We start from the raw sequence: 17,529 nt of genomic DNA, 5'->3' as shown, positions 1-17,529 counted from the left end.
TATGATAATACATCTATTTTATTTTGAAAGATTAATAAGTCCATTTATTTAGTTTGGCGTTTCTTGTACCTATTTTTTTATTCTATTTCTAGTAGGTTCTATTCTATATATTTCTATTAGGTTGTATATTAGTATTCGATATATATTTACTTAAAGATACTTAGTATAATTATATAATATATATAATAGAAATAATAAAACTACAAGATATTCTAAGATATCTTTAGAATTCAGAATATAACAATAACAGGTACAAATATTAAATTGAGGTACCCCATTTTATGACAACTTTCAACAACTTACCCTCTATTTTTGTGCCTTTAGTAGGCCTAGTCTTTCCGGCACTTGCAATGGCTTCTTTATTTCTTCATATTCAAAAAAATAAGATTTTTTAGATCGGATGAGACCGAATCGTATAAATCCCTTTTTTATTTTAAAAACTTCGATTTGATAAGACCCATTTGGTAGAATATTGTATAACACATAGATTCCTACAAACATAACTAAAAAAAGTTTTTATGCATGTGTAAACGTATTATATGGGGTAACTCAATTTGCGCTCTTTTGAAAAAATGGATCATCATCGGACCGCTGGATGAAATTCAAGTCAATGTATTTATTTGTATGTATATAGTTATAGGGGATCATATAAAGGAAGGAGNTTTTTTTTTTTTTTTTTTGGATAAAGCTAGTTTATGTGTATCTCAACTAATCTTCAAGGAGAGAAGGTCTTGGATCAAATCGCACTAGAGTTTTACTATTTTGACTATAGATAAAAAAATATGTTTGTGTGTGTGTCATTTTTTATTATTTTGGGTAAGATTTTTGAAAAAGTTGAGTTGAGTGATTATTACGAGGTAAAATTTAAAAACTAACAAAAAACCTCCTACGTTTGTTAATTTAGCTAACACGCTTACAATAAAACATTGAAAATTAACAAAAACACCCCCACTCGCCCATTAAATGATGGCAGTCGACCACCACCGTCGGAGGGTGGCCGACAATCACCATAATGGCATACGACCGACTAGATCTGGCCGGTTGTGCGTCGATATGACATTTTTTGGCTAGATCTACGGCTAGATTTGGCTATTAATGGTCAGATCTTGCCACGTTTGGTTGTCAACGATGATCAAAGATATGGTCGTCAACTTGATCGTCGTTGACAACCAGCTACGGCCAAAGATCTGGACGGTCAGATCTTTGGCCATAGATCTAGCTTTTTCGGGGCTAGTTTACATACATCTCGACTAATTCTCAAGGGATCTATCTCACAAAAACCCACTACCGCGGCCCTAGGTGGAAAATCGAACTTGAAACTGTGGGTTGGTTCGCCTTTACTGTTTGGCTACCCATATAAACTGTACTCAATTATTTTTTTTAATAAAATAATTTTTCAAAAACAAATAACAAACGCTCCAATTTCTTGGATTTAGATGTGTCCTTTGATTTGAACTTAGTTTTGAAGTAAAAAGGGTTTATGATGTTTATACAATTATCCATTTTAGGGTTAAAATAGTGTTTTTATATTTTGTCTAACTGTTTCGAAATGGCATAACGTGTTTTGGATAGTTAGTAAGCATTGTAATTTACCAAAGTGTGTTGGCCTAGTAGACATTTGGGCTATAGGTGTCAAACTACTACATAGTTGGCAATTGTCTGTCAAAGTAGGTTGTCATGTAGGACGTGATGAGGCATTGTATTGGACTACTAGATAGTTGGCAAAAATCTCGTGAAAGCTAGGTTATCATGTAGGTTTTGACGAGGCATTGGTAGGACTAGCTATGTCGTTAGCAAATGACTCGTTAGAGATAGTTTACCATATCCATCGTTATAAGGCATTATAGAGTGTTGTGATGAGGCATGAGTGTTGGACTACTAGATAGTTGGCTAGCGTCTTGTAAAAGCTAGGTTATCATGTAAAGCTAGTTTATCATGTAGGTTGTGATGAGACATGGGTATTGGACTAGCTAGATAGTTAGCAAGTGTCTTGCTAGACCTAGGTTACTATGTCAATCGTTATAAGGCATCATGGGGTGTGAAGATAATTGAATCTCAACTTCTACATTAGGTTCAAGGACTAATCATTCAATCACAACGAAAAAACCAAGACTAAATTCTTAGGCGCTATATAACTCATGCTTGATATAATAAAAATATTAGATGGAATAGAGTCAACAAATGAGGTGGGTTTAGTAACAATTCACAAATGAAAAAATGGCAAAAGAAAGTATCCATTCCCCTTAGACATCTCCCATCTATTGTATTATTTTCGTGCTAGAGGATTTCTCTCTCATTTAATAAACTAGAATATTGGATTACTAATTGGTGGAATACTAGGCAATCCGAAACTTTTCTCGAATAACAAGCTAGTCTTTGGGTATTTGACAAGGTCATGTAGGACATGATAAGGCATGAGTGTTGGATTGACTATGTAGTTAGCACGTCAGCGCTAGGTTACCATGTTGAGCGTTACAAGGCATCATGGATTGTCGTAGATAGCATCACCAAACAACCTAGTAGTTGGGTATTGGACAAAGTCTAAGCAAGGTTACCATGTAAGACATGACGAGGCATGGGTGTTGGACTAGCTACTAGCTAGGTAGTTAGTATAGCAGAGCTAGGTTACCATGTCGAACGTTAGGATTGCATCACTAAGCAAGCTAGTATTTTGTGTATTTGGTAAGGTGGAAAACAAACTTAGATTTTAAAATAAGAACGAAAATAGAAGCGAGCATGCTCTCATTGTCAAATTATTAATCCTTTTATTATCGTATCATTCATTTTCATTTATTGAGTTTGACATTATATTGTAAAGTTTATTGGTGTCATACATACAAACTCTTTTATTGTCATATCGTTTATCTACATTTATTGAACATTTATTTAGTTGACTTTTTATATGCACTTATCTATTCATTTTGGGTAACATAATATGTATACATAATTTGTACATTTGGTGTTATTCTTATTATTGGTTATACATTTAGAATTCATTATTATTTTATTCATTTTGCTACATCATTTTATATATAAAAGTTTGTACAAATAATTTACATTGATTGTTATTGTTGTTTTCAATTAAAATATGAGTAATATTATACTTACAAAGACTCTATACAAAGTCATTTATACAAAGTGATGTGACAATACTCTTGCTTTGAAATATCATTCACTATCATTCAATATGCATTTATTAGGTTGATTTTTATGTTAATTCATCCAATCATAATTTGACACGTCATTTTCTACAAAAGACTTTGTATAAAGTCTTTGTAAGTATAATATTATTCTTAAAATATTATAAGCTCCATTCTTCTCTATATAAACACAAATTAGATTAGTTGTTTGTGCGAAGAGTTCATGAGCAATAATGTATTATTTATAATTGAGTTATACAACTAAACAAAAATTGTACAAAATTCATGTAAAATGACTACTTTGTCCTTTGTTTTTTACCTAATTGTATGATTCAATTGTAAACATAGCATTACTCTTCCCATGAGTTAGTTGTTTGTATGATCAATAATACTACACTCACAAATCCTTCTTACTTTCTCTTACAAACGCGACATGTCAACTCATAATTGGTCAATTCGCAATAGATACCGCCTGATCAAATGCGAGCTGTCACGTCAACATTTGTAAAAAAAAAGTTATAAAAAGTGTTTGTCAACCTATCTTTATTTTTGTATGATTGCATGAAAGACTGTATAAGTAGGTATCATTCATATTTTCCATATGAATTAGTATCTTTTTATAAAGAGTTTGTAGAAACTGGTATCATCTTTATATTATGGGATTGGCTCATGTTTTAGCTACTTCTTGGATATGTCACATAGTCACAATCTAGGATTTATGAAAGAAGAAATGGTATGTTAGTCTTACCCAATACCTTTTAAGATGTAAAAGGAGAGAACAATGAACCAAAAGCTTAACATTATAAACTTTGTCATTAAATTTGGATATCAAAATCCAACCTTGCGGGCTAACTACTCTTTCAAAAAAGAATGTACAAGATTTTGTTATTGCTCTTGGTTGCTACTCAAAAGACTCAACTTTGTTATGTTAACAAATTCCTTGCATCTTTAATTACTTGCTCAACTGCATAGAGTATCATCTTCTTTATCTGATTACCACCACAACAAAGAGGAAAATAAATTGCTTAGGAGAAGGAAATAAAAAGGAAGAAAAAAATGGCACAAAATGAATAAAAGAGTATTACCTCAAGTTTGTCTTCTCGGGCTCTATGGTTCTTCGGCAGAAGTCTGAACTCCTGAGTTAAACGCAGGCACTCATGAATGTTTTCAGGAGAGACAAAGTCCACAGCTACTTTTGTACATGACTGACATGCATACAACATTTGTCAGATAACTAGAACAAGAAACCAACTTGTTTGCGAATGGCAACGAAATTCAAACCTTGAGATTTCTGACTTGGTGTGGGCATCCAGCAGGAATGAATACAGCCTCTCCAAGTTTTTGTTCAAAGGTCCATGGCTCAATTCCTATAAATTTCATGGCAAATATGTTTACAGGAGAGTTATAGTAAAAGATAATTGACATCGCAGCAATAATGTACTAACCATATTCTTGTTTCAACTTCCTTTTGTGCTCTGAAGTTAAATAAAAACACTGATCATGGATCGGATGAACGACCTGTGATAATAAACAAGCATAACTGTTAGAAAACTGCCACCCAGATATCGTGCCAAACAGTAACTCTGATTCAAGCAAGTAACCTGTTCTACTGGGGAGCAATATGTGTGCCTGAATTCTTTGACGTGCTTTCTAAGATATGCCTCTAACTTGGGAACGTCCTCCCTTCTGAAAATGTCCCACAAAGCACCGCCTGATTCCTCTGTAATCCCTTCTGTATTATTATTATTATTATTACCACTGGTGCCTTCACCAATTTCTTGAGTGGGTTGATCGCCACTGAGTTTTTCAATAGGTTCATCCAGTGTCTCTTGCGCAAGACCTTCCTTTAGATCTTGTGCCCTGTGTTTCTCTTTCAATATTTCCACTGCAGAACGTTGCTCTTCGGTTAACACTACTTCTGCTGTATGTGTCAGTATATTCACCTGCAGTATGAACGTTTTGCAAAGTAATATTTTAAGTGAAATTCAAAAGAGAATGATAACAATTGAATATAAAGAATATCTGCAAACATAAAGTTATTTATATGCAAATTTAATCATGCATCAATAGATAATTGTCTCATAAATTGGTAATCATACATGACACGTCTAATCATAAACGACTGTATGTCACTAAGGTTTCATTTGATACATCTTCTAGTAGAACTTATTCATGCAGATTTCATGAAGTCCAAATTGCATTGCATTATATATTCAATTTCTCTTTAATTTCCAGGGGAGAAGACTCCCTTTTGCCCTTTCTGTTTTAACTTTTCTCTCTCTCTCATTATGACACGTGTACAGAAAAAAAAAAGAGAAATAAATGATTACCTCCTTTTTCATTTCTTTTGTCTTTCTGTACACAGTGAAATGGTGGATAGGAAAGTGAGAAAACGAGTGAAAAAAAAATGTGTTTAGCTTTCCTCCATTTCTTGTCTTTTTCACACACGTCAAATGGTGAGCAGGAAAGTGGGACAAGTGAAGGAAAGAGCTCTAATCAAAATCTTTACCATATACAATTGAACCTCCAAATATTAGACTATGAAAATTTATTTAATATATTATTTAATTATATAAATTAAAAATTATTAATTTATTGAGACATTCTTTATTTTCTTTTTCTAACATTGAACTTAATGCATGTATAAATTGTGTATGGTTAATGTGATATGAGGAATAGTTGTTGAAAATAACAAAGAAGATGAAGTTAAAGGAAGTATTTATTTATCGAGATTATTAATTTATCGAAGTTTAACTGTACGTTTAAGGAAGTATAACAAATCAAGTGATGATTTGAAAGGATTTTATTAGTTGTGTAGGTTGTGAGTTGCCTTTTTTTTTTCATCTACTCCTTTATGTTTTCAAACAAATATGAATTCATTTAAAAAATACTACTTTTAGAACCCAATCTCACAACCTTCTTTTACAACCTCTATGTGACAGCAAAATTGGCACTATCACGTCAATTAACAACTTTGACTAAATATGAAAGGTCGTTTCTTAAAAACGAACGATTATTCCTTAAAGACGAACGATCGTTCATTCATAAAGAATGATTGTTCCTTCGTAAGAAACAACCATGAAGGAACAATTATCCCTTATAAATGAACATATGTTCTTTCATAAGGTACAATCATTCTTTATGAAGGAACATTCGTTCATCTTTAAAAAACAACCATCCGTATTTAGTCTAAATCATTTAGCGTCTTGGTTGTGGTGGGAGCTGACGTCACAGTTGCTAACTCAATTGTCACGTTGGAGTTGTAAGATGAGATTGTGAGATTAGGTTGTGGATGTAATATTGCTCAATTTATTTTCACATTTCCTAAATATTATTTTTAGACAAACATGTTATACGCGTTTTAAAATATTTACCGAAACAAAAAAAACAAAACAAAACAAAACGAATTCATAAAAGAACACAACCAATAACTTTATATCATCCATAGCTTTTATATATATAAAGTTATTGGTTGTTTAGTTGGACAAATGTTTAGAGATTATAATTTCAAAATACCAAAAAGACCAAAAGGGATTTCATTTCAAAGGAATGAAAAAAAGACCATTTTTTGAAAAAGAATATGATGACATTTTTACTGTTCAAAACTTTAAATGAGCTAGAAAGGAAAAAAAAAAAACAAAAGGGATTTCATTTCAAAGGAATGAAAAAAAGACCATTTTTTGAAAAAGAATATGATGACATTTTACTGTTAAAAACTTTAAATAAGCTAGAAAAGAAAAAAAAAAAAAAAAAGGTAAAAAACACAAATTTTGAGTTTCTAGTTTGAATTAATAGATGTAGAACAACTTATTTAATTACCAATAAGTTTTCTAGGACTTCAACCAAGCAATAGAGGTTTTGAGATTAAATAAGCTCCTTTAACTTTAACAATAATGTTTTACTTACAACTTACTTATACAACCAGACAAAAATTACACAAAATTCATGTAAAATGATTACTCTGTCCTTTGTTTTTTATTTGGTTGTATGACTCAGTTATAAGGATAACATTGCTCAACTTGCAAATAAACCCACCCAATTGGTTTGTTTGGGTGGATTCTTCGAGTAAAGTTTATCAAAGTAACACTTCTAAAAATATAACTTTTATGAAAAAAAACGGTTAAATCTCTTGGTTAAGAAAATGTAGAAGATTTTTTTAGCCTTAATAGACAACAACACCCAAAAAAAAAAAAAAAAAAGAAAAAAAAAAGGAGCTTTAATATAAGAAGAAAGGAAATCAAATTTATAAAATTATACGAAGATATTTTTTAAATTTCAATACTTCAAATAACATCAAAAAGGCTTATGAAGCTAAAGGAGGATTACCTCATTAGATCGCAAGCCTATATTCATGTATACGTTGAGAACCCTAAACACGAATATTTTACGAATATTATGTGAGTTGAGAATCTCAAATACTAATATAATGGGAAAATGATTAAGATCAACTCCAACCGGCAACCTTCGTATCGTATTAACAGGTCGTTCCACTCACATATTACCATGCAATAGATGTATTTATAATTTTTAATAATCAACCCATTGTTTTAAAACCCGGACCGGACCAATCGATTATACCAATCTGAGTACATTATAAACCTGGTTATAGCAATTGGATCAGATTGACCTGGGGTTGAACCGACGAAACAATGCTGAATAGCCGGTTTAACCGTCAAGTCATAGAACCAGTGGCTAAAACAAAATCCTAATTCCTAAAATTAAAATCCCCAAATTCTATTCTTCAATTTCAATCTTCAGTTCTTCATCTTCACTCCTTCAAATCGTGTAATCTTCGATCTGGATTGTACTCCGTTTTGCCTCTGCGTCGCTGGTCATGTGGTCCCTCTTCGCCCATTCAACCTTGACCTCCTCTTCGTGATGGCTCCCCTGATTTGTGGTGGGTTTTGTGGTAGATGGTGGTGTTTTGTAGTGGATTACGGTTTTCGTGATGGTTTGTCTAGCGTTGGGCTGATCTGGGGTGGATTGCAGTTGCGACAACTAGGGTTTCCTAGCCATATCATAGGGGTGTGTTCGCTAGATTTCAAACCCGTAGATACTGATGGTAGTTTCTCAAGGGTATATCTGTTAAGTTTCATACTAAGGTTTCATGCCGACATCATCAGTTCGACCCGCCAATCAGACTTCCCAGACCAAGGACTAATCCCTTAACAGGGTCAAGGGAGTATAAAAACATTGAATCAACCATTATCAAAATCTTTTTTTACTAACTATCTAAAAGGCCCTAATTATATAGTGGCCAATCTTAAATAAACTAGATCTACTTCTAACAATTTATAAAAATCCTATCTAAATAAAAAATTAACTTTACAAAACAAAAACAAATAAAATAATCAATAAATAACTAAAGTACATAGACTTCATCACATGTTGGATGGATGCCTACGGAAAGACAAGGAAACACCAAATTCAGTAATGGATCCATTTGGGTTGAGATGGATGAAATTTTGATCTTGGAATGATTGGCTAAAGTTATGTTGAAGACTCTGCACACACAAGACAAATGATCCACAACAGGCTTTGCAAGTACCTCGGTTATACTTGTTTGCCGCATTAATCAATGGACCGTTAGTTACTTCGAAAAGTAAATTGCCAATTGATCCAGTGATAAGGGCAAAAACCCAAGGGATGCAAAATGTGAATCTAAAAACTTAAACCAACATGTGGATTGGGTTTTGTAGCATAATTCGAGTTCATGGGTCAACTAATACTAACCCGAAATCCTATCATTCTATAATTAAAGAGATAATGCCAACCTAACTATCATATGTGTTGGAATATGAAGTTGGGATCTCAACTTTGTAACTTTGTAAGTATTATTGTAATATAAGAAGATAGATATTAGTGTTAAAATTGTCAAGGTTTACACTTAATATATGATTTTTTTTTCATATGCGTTGGAATATGAAGTTGGGATCTCAACTTTGTAAGTGTCAGCATTATTGTGATATAAGAAGATAAATATTAGTGTTCAAATTGTCAAGGTTTACACTTAATATATGATTTTTTCTTTTTTTTTAAAAAAAAAGTAAATAAAGAATTAACACGCTTTGTTAGTTTCCAAAGCAAAAAAAAAAAATTAGAATATGCTACAAATAATAGCATTGTTTTGTAAAGCAGCGGATTCATGATCTAGGTTAGATGGTATCTTAGGAATTGAAGAGATATAACTTTGGAGTGCTTCGGTGAGGTATGTAGATTGGACACCATTGTTGCCAATGGTCCTAGTTGTGTCGCCAACACATGATGCCGGAACGATTCTTCCAACATATGCTTGACCGTAGATATATATTAGTGCTCTATGGTATAGGTACTTTTGAATTTTCGAAAGGCTTAAGAGCACCATTATAGCTCTTTGCAGAAATGGACTTTTGGAAAGGTTTACGAGCACTATTTCAGCTATTTGCAGAAATGTTTGGATTGAACTGGGTGTTTGAGAAAATGTTTTGGTTGAAGTTGGACCAAAATATTAATAGTTGAAGATCACAAAAGGAAAAGAATTGAGAGAACAGAGAATGTGGGGGAGAACTCACTATTTTTCAATAATCAAGCATAAGCATGGTCTCTTAGAAAAAAAAAAAAAAGCCCTTCTTATATTGTGGCTAGTTCTAAATAAAAAGGAAAAAATCTACTTCTAATAAGAACTCAAATCCTACCAAATAAGATATTAACCTTTTGGAAATAAAAACCAACTAAAACAAACAATAATACATAGATTCCTAAATATATATTAGCTTATATTATTAATACCTTAATAATTTCACAAATGAAATGAAAATTATTTATAAGAAATTAGTAAAAAAATAATAACCCTTTTTTTTTTTCAGTTTTGACAAATAAATCTTGTAGGAGATAATTATAACCATAGCAAACAAATAAAACTTGAGCCTTGACTAATATTTACAGCTTACAGATTTTCCATCATAAAATTTACTTTAGATTTTGAATGCAAGCCATTGGAAAAGAAATGATTTTTTTTTTTTTTTTTTTTTTTTTTTTAAATTTATGCAAATGGGATTATAAATTGAAAAAACATGGATAACAGTCCACAATCTCTCTACTTCGCATGTAAAGTGCAAAGACTGCATTTTTTGTATTTTATGGAAACATGAAATGACACAGCTGAAAAGTTATTTCCAAATTCCCAAGGCACAATAAAAGGAAAAGTGAAAAATGCGCTTATAACATGAACATGTCCTAAGTATCTAAATAAATTGTATTTTCCTATCTGCATCACAATTTAGACAGCATTACCATAGATTTTGACTTCTTAAGCAGTTGATATCAAAATAAAGCAACAAATCAAACACTAAAAGTTTATGGAAAGAGAGAAATAGAATGAAAAATAATTCTTTAGGTTCAAATAACGATATTTGAGATGAAAAAAAGTCATAATATATTAGAATATAACTGAGATTTTGAAGACATACCGCATCTGACATATCACAATGAAGCTTTGTCACAGAGTCTCCTCTTCCAAGCTCTTCAGCAACCCCATAAGCAATATATGTTTTTGGACCCAAATCTGGTTTTAAGACACCATCTGGAAACTTAACTGCAAGGTTGAGGAAACCAGACCTAGGATCACTGTATTCTTGAAATGGCAATGCGCTTATGAATTCATCACAGTGGCGTGGCAAAAGATCTTCAAACTTGTCAGAAGGAGGCCAGTCCTTTAATTTGAGCATCTCAGGCCAGAAGTTATCATATCTTCTCCCTTCTATATAACCTTTGAAAAACTGGCGAGTATTAATTTCCACCTGTGTTTTTGACAAACTTAGAATTTAAAAGAGAAGTGGAGTAAAATAGGAGAAAGAGAAAAATATTCAACATTAAGATTACAAGCATATTTCGAGTATGAATCTTATGAAAAAGGATGTTGAAATCCATAGCCATTTCGTAAGGTACATGATTTCCGTAGACAAGTATTAAACAGATGATCATACAGATATTAAACTACAAAAGTGGAATCTGAAACAGATCCTGAGATATTAGGTAGGCATTGTGTTGAGAGACATGTAAATATCAATCATATGACAATGATTGGAAAACCTTTTTTTCTAGAATTAATATAGAAGAGTTTCTTTAGCTCATCATATCAATCCAAAATTTATAGGTGAAAATTTAGAACAAAAACAAAGGGAATAACAAACCTCACAACCAGCCAAGCAATCAATAGCTTTCACTTCTGACATCTTAGAACCGATTGCTGAGTCCACATTTTCACATAACACACGCCACATGACCATTGGCTCCCAGCTCAGACCAGTCACCTTTTCAAGAACATTCTGAACTATAACTGGTTCACCTTTAACCCAATGTCTTTGAAAGCGCAAAAGTTCTTCTTCCTCTTGAATGTCTGTTGAAGGTGGATAATACAAGAAGTTGTCATCAGATCCTACTCTAGAAGCTGCTCTACATAACATCTCTGAGCCCGTTTCAGAAAAGCTGCAATTCAAATTCGTCAAGTTGGTTTGAAAAATTTCAAATAAATCTGAAGCCTCCTTTTCCAAATCTGAAATCCATCCATCTGGAAGAATTCGTTTAAGCTCCAACACGCAATCACCACAACCACCCATTTCATTTGGAGGACACGAAATACTTCCATCATTATTTGCAGTCCACCAAATTGGTGAATCAAAATGATCATGAGAAGTTCCAGAACAGCAAGTTTCGGGCAAAGGATTGCCGCCGTGCATGTAACTGTAGCCTCTGTTGATATACTGAAACTTCATTTCACCACGGCCTGAAAGGCTTCCCTCACGAATTTCTTGGCAACAGTTAAGGCAGAGTTCATAAGAACAATTTGGGCAGCTTCGATGAAGATCAACAATGGAAGTTGCACAATGGTTACTGCTCAAAGACCAAAATTAAACAGTAAGATCTTCATAAATAATACAAACAATTACATATTTTTCACTCTGGTTGAAGAAGAGGAGATACTTACCAATAAACACGTTCATCATTGCAACAAAGTGTCTCTGATATGTCAACCTCTGAAGAATGCACCCCTACACATAAAAAACCTTCATTTCATCAAAATGACTTCAATAGAAAGAACTGAGCCCCAAAGCCGGAAAATTACTTGCCTTGAATGATTGCCTCAAATTCTGTCTCCCGAGTTTGTTCCTCACAAATTTGTCTTAAAAAAGGAAGCAGTAACTTAATCAAGTAATGGAGATGCTGAACCTTTTCACGATCAGTTATGTTCCTCTTTGATGTCTGAAGGATAGAAATTATCATGCACATATGTTAGAGGATAAAATCCAATGGCATTGTCTTTATAAATAATATAGTTCACTTACAGACAACCATCTGAAGTAATTAGCGTTACTATTATACATTAGAATAAACAAACAGCCCATAAGCCCACGGTGAAGAAACTTCAAGCATAGTTGGAAGCCAGCAAACAGAAAACCCAATAAGATGCATAGACCCTTCTATCCCTAGGCACTATGTGTAAAGCAATTACATATAGACGGCTACTTGTCACCTAATAGACCAACTAAAGAAATATATTGCCTTTAATAATTGAGCTAAAAGACATTATATTCAGCTAAAACATGAACAATGAGAATTGCTTGAAGTGGTGGTGGCAAACTGAGCTAGGATTCCTACACTTGTTAGGACAAACTACGAGCGGAAATCTTAAAGGCAAGAAACTTGAGCAAAAGGCATTATCAATAATTCCATGTTCCAGAGAGGGAAACATCTTTGCAAACTTCATGATGACCTGCAGGCTTACTGTTAGATGACCTAGCTGGTGTAGCTTCTTTTTGGTTTATTAACATGGCTGGAGTAACTTACAGAAGGTTGTTGCTTCAGCAAAAATGTTTTCAGCTCCAGAAAAAAGAAAGAATGAAAGAAAAGATAAAAAGATAAAAACAAACCTTAATCAACCCACATTTGTGCAAGCATACACTGCAGTTGCAATTTCTACGGCAAAATGGGCATAACTCTGCTATTTCTTCTTCTGACATCTGAGGATACCTATTATACACCCAAAAGAAAAGATAGCAAAATAAGTCTTTACATTTCTATACTGTAAAGAAAGAAAAACATAAGTATTTTAAGCTGCAAATTTACCATTGTTTGATGCATTGGATACAGTATGCTCTACGTCTACATTTGGTGCAAGGGACAACAATTCTACGTTCAGTTTTCATACACTGATGACATTTGAAGCGCTCTAAAAGTTTAGCCTCCTTCAAGTAAGAATTATTACACCCTTTAGTTAGTAAAACAAAATATAAAAACTTCTTCCAACAAAAAAAGCATGGAAACACATCATCTAGTTGTAGTAAGAAAATCACAGGCTAGATGTATTACCTTCACATTACTCATTGTACATCTATCATTTCCATAACCATCACTTCTCGAAACTGAAATGGAGGAACATGCAGATGATGACGACGAAGAGCATGAAGAATTCTTCACTAAATCACTCTTCCTTCTTTCATTTCTTGGACTTCTTTTGATTGTTGGATCATCTGAACTTCTAAACCTCCGATATTCTTTGATCCTCAATAAAGCCATTGTTTCATCATCAAAATCCAGTTCGTCCTCCAGAACTTCCTTTTCGAAACAGCTTTTCCTGTTTAACACTTCGTCTTCATAACCAACTTTCTTATTTAGGACACTACGGGGCTTCTTTGGAATTCTACTACCCCCAGAGAATCCATGTAGTCCGCTCACCTTTCTTTTCTTCGATGAAACATTGAATCTTAGAGCGGTTGACTCTAAATTGTCCTTTTCTTTCTCTTTTTCCGGTTTCTTCATACTTTCATTGCACATACCTTTTGAAACTCTCCTCTTTGAAGCAATCCAGGATAGGCTTGAGGCTCTACGAATCCTCTGCTGCTTTTTTTCATCATTGTAACCATCTGCTATCATAGCTGCCATTCCCACAGCAGCAAAATAAAATAAATCCTTACACAGTTACCAATTTCTTCATCCTACATCAAAATGAACATAAAAAAACATCTTACACCAAAGTTCATTGGGCAAAACATTTAAACTAATCCAGATCAATTTTCTCACCACATAATATTTGGCCTCTAAGTAAAATAACACTTTCCCGGGAAACAAACAGACACCTAAGGAACCAAACACATAAAAATCATATCTCTACGCAAACAAACTGACAGGCATTGAATTACCAATTTCTTCATCATACTCTATCGAAATCAACCTGATATACTGACTTCTTACCCAAAAAAAAAAAAAAAAATCCAGATCAAAATTTGGTATTTCAGACCACGAAACATTAATTTCAGAAGTCACGAAATATTTTCCCCGGGAAACAAACAGACCTCACTGCAAACAAACACACAAATCATATCTTCACACAAACAAACTAATAATCATTGAATAAACAATGCCGTTTTCCTACATTAACCAAACACCGATCAAACTAACAAATATCAGATATTGACCAAAGTCAACGCAGCTGCAACACACACAAGAGCCAGAATCATATAAACGAAATTCAGAAATCAGAAACGAAACAAAACAAAACGACGTAAAGATAATGAAGAAAAATGCAGAGATTGTTCTTAACTAACTCACCTTTTTTTCTTAAAATCAACAATTCGGATAAGTGAAACGTCGACGCAATTCAACTCAATTCGGCTAATTGAGGACTCAAGAACAGGAAACGGATTAAAACTCAATCTGATCGTCGCGAGTGTGAGTGAAAATCGAGGCCTTTGGGGAATTAAAAAATTAGAAAAGAACGAGATAAAAACAGAACAATACCAAAGTTAATTTCCACGCTTTTGGTTCTGGTTCTATTTCTGTGGGAGAAGACTCGACCTTATATAGTACGTGCCAGTCAAGGTAACAAGAGGCAAACCACGCGTGTTATGGGCGCGTGTATGGAATTTCTTTTCCTTCTTCTTGGTAATGGTACTATTTCCTGAATGGTAATTTTGATATATTTTAGATTTTTTTTTATTAATTTATAGGGTTTAAATTTTATTGTGTAATTAATTAATTATTCGATTTAAAGTAAATTTATTTATGGATTTATTTGAGGCTACAATAATTAGTTGCTAGTGTGGTTCGTCTTTTTTGTGAACATTAAGTTTTTTGAAAGAAATTATTTTTGAGTGACCGAGTGAGACGATAAGAACTTTTTAATGTATTATTTAAAAGATTTTAAATTCGATTCTCTTCGAACCTAATAAAGATGACTACTGAAGGAGACACTTGATCACCCAAAAAAAAATTGTTTCTCGAAATAAATTATATATAATTCAACCTGAAAAATTTGGTAATATGTTAGGTGGCAATAATGTTTCAATTTCATTAAGTAAAGGAGAAGTTTTGCCTTTTGGGGAGTTGGAAATTGGTATTTTAAGCTAATATATATATTTTTTTAATACCTTTTTCGTGACTCAAATATAAGATTTCTGAATATAGTTAACTTAACTTATATGTATCCCTTTAATTGTTCACAAATAGGGCAAAATTCATGTGTTTAATAAAAAAATTAAATTCGATACAATATACAAATTATTTTTCTTAGAAAAAATTAATTAACATATAAATTTATAAGCATAAGATATAGTTTATATAGTCTTAAATTAATCCTATCTCATATCTACTTTGAATTACACTTATCCAATTCCGTTTATTTTAATTGTATTTATCATTCTAAAATTTGATCTCTATGTAATTCTGTTTATGATGAGCTACTTTCAAGGCTGATCACATGGTATTTCTGCCAAGTGGCAGTTCCCACGTGTCAAGAATTTGATACTCTACCGTGCCTAGCAAGTAGCAATTGGTAAAGATAGGGACCATGGAGTAAAACATATGATAAATTCGACCCCACGTGGCACTCTCTGAGAGGCCATGCTAAACGCTGCGTTTACAAGGAAAATCACCACCACCACCACCACCACCACCACCAGCAGTCCCTCACACGCAGCCAACCCAGGAACAAATGCTTCAGCTACCCAGTACCCAGAAATCAAAATAACCAAACATAAATGTAAGCATGAAAGTTAAGAAGAAAATACACTTACCCAGAACTTTAGAATTGAGCAATGGATGAAGTTGCTTCTTGGAGATTCTTCTTCCTTCTTCGTCAATCTCTCTGCATCCCTTTCTCTAGCCAAAGTAAAAAAGAAATATATATATTATATTTAATGGGGTTAAGGGATAAATAATAATGGTAGTTGAAAAAGAGAAGAAGAAGAAGGGTTGGTTGTTTGGATGAGGCAAAGAGAAAGAGGCGCCCCTGGTTTTGTTGTTTACACTGATGCCGTCGTACACAGTTTCAGTTTTAGCCAACCAGATTATCCCTTCATTTCCAAGTCTTACGATTTTTTATCTTCATTTTTCAAGCACTAATTAATAAAACAGCTCTGTTTAAATTATTAGAGTAAACAACTTTTTCCCACCCAAGGTTTGCCTCGCCGACACTTTTCCACCCAAAAAATTTCAAAATACTACTTTCTCACTCAAAGTTTATATTTCGATAATACCCAAAATACAATTTACTTTCTCAATTGATGTTTAGCGAGTTACCAGGAGCCAAGGTAAGAGGGGTGGAGTGGAGGCCCGTAGACTGAATGGTAGTAACTGATTGAATATTTATCTCCAAAATTAGCTGGAAATCATCTAAAAATAGGAAACTTTAGCTTTGCAGTGGCCGACAATTAACGAGAAATCAGGTGTTGAAGTGAGAGAAGTTTTATAAAGAAGAAATCGAAGGTTCATAACCACCATTGGGTGGCCTGATGGTAAAAGAGTAAAGGGGTCTAACATAGGTTCATGAGTTTAAGTCCCCCTAAGCACTAGTAAAGGTGGCCACTGAGTGGATTTATCCGATCGTTTACTTCAAGGCCCCGGGTGATTAGGAAATTTATCCGGTCGTTCACTTCAAGGCCCCGGGGGATTAGAAAATTTATCCGGTCGTTCACTTCAAGGCCTCGGGAGATTAGGGAATTTATCTGGTTGTTCACTTCAAGGCCTTAGGAGATTAGTTGAGGTGTGTGCAAGCTGGCTTAGACACCCTCAGGTCACCCAAAAAAATAAATCGAAGGTTCAAATGGTGGTGACGAAGAGAATGTTTGTCGTCGGAATTGACCAAAATTGGCTTTGGATGTTAACAAAATATAAACTTTGGGTGCAAAAGTGATATTTTGAAACTTTTTAGGTAAGAAAGTGTCATTAAGGCAAACCTTGGGTGGGAGAAAGTTATTTACTCTTAGGGCATGTTTGGCTTATTATTTTTACCCATATTTCCAATCTTATTCTCCAAATAATGTTTGGCACATTATTTCAGAAATATTACCCTATTTTTTAATTACTTTTAGACCCCATAAGGTTATTAATTTCATTAAATGCCCCCTGAAAAAAG

General features: G+C 33.4%; 1 protein-coding gene and 1 long non-coding RNA gene across 5 annotated transcripts; one reads left to right on the top strand and one right to left on the bottom strand.

Moving 5' to 3' along the window:
* Nucleotides 1–3,922: 3,922 nt before the first annotated feature.
* LOC116118247 (lysine-specific demethylase JMJ25-like) lies at nucleotides 3,923–16,400 on the bottom strand. Of its 4 annotated transcripts, none has more exons than XM_031404210.1 (13): nucleotides 16,190–16,400; nucleotides 13,488–14,113; nucleotides 13,245–13,363; nucleotides 13,049–13,148; nucleotides 12,248–12,380; nucleotides 12,106–12,169; nucleotides 11,312–12,011; nucleotides 10,589–10,918; nucleotides 4,742–5,083; nucleotides 4,586–4,658; nucleotides 4,422–4,507; nucleotides 4,226–4,345; nucleotides 3,923–4,129 (listed from the first exon to the last, which is right to left on the bottom strand). In XM_031404210.1, exons 2-13 carry the CDS (start codon nucleotides 14,058–14,060, stop codon nucleotides 4,064–4,066), a joined length of 2,706 nt encoding a protein of 901 aa, XP_031260070.1. In that variant the 5' UTR covers nucleotides 14,061–14,113; nucleotides 16,190–16,400; the 3' UTR covers nucleotides 3,923–4,063. The 4 variants fall into 4 exon arrangements, with proteins under 4 accessions (XP_031260070.1, XP_031260068.1, XP_031260071.1 ...); XM_031404208.1 differs by lacking the exon at nucleotides 16,190–16,400 and adding an exon at nucleotides 14,727–14,965; XM_031404211.1 differs by lacking the exon at nucleotides 16,190–16,400 and adding an exon at nucleotides 14,727–14,965 and having other exon boundaries at nucleotides 13,488–14,053.
* LOC116118249 lies at nucleotides 4,203–4,914 on the top strand. Its single transcript, XR_004126127.1, has 2 exons — nucleotides 4,203–4,491; nucleotides 4,622–4,914. It is a non-coding gene; the product is annotated as an uncharacterized LOC116118249 (long non-coding RNA).
* Nucleotides 16,401–17,529: the final 1,129 nt, after the last annotated feature.

Source organism: Pistacia vera, unplaced genomic scaffold, assembly GCF_008641045.1.
Source record: "Pistacia vera cultivar Batoury unplaced genomic scaffold, PisVer_v2 Contig84, whole genome shotgun sequence".
Taxonomy (NCBI): domain Eukaryota; kingdom Viridiplantae; phylum Streptophyta; class Magnoliopsida; order Sapindales; family Anacardiaceae; genus Pistacia; species Pistacia vera.
This window is presented reverse-complemented; position numbering and strand designations above follow the sequence as displayed.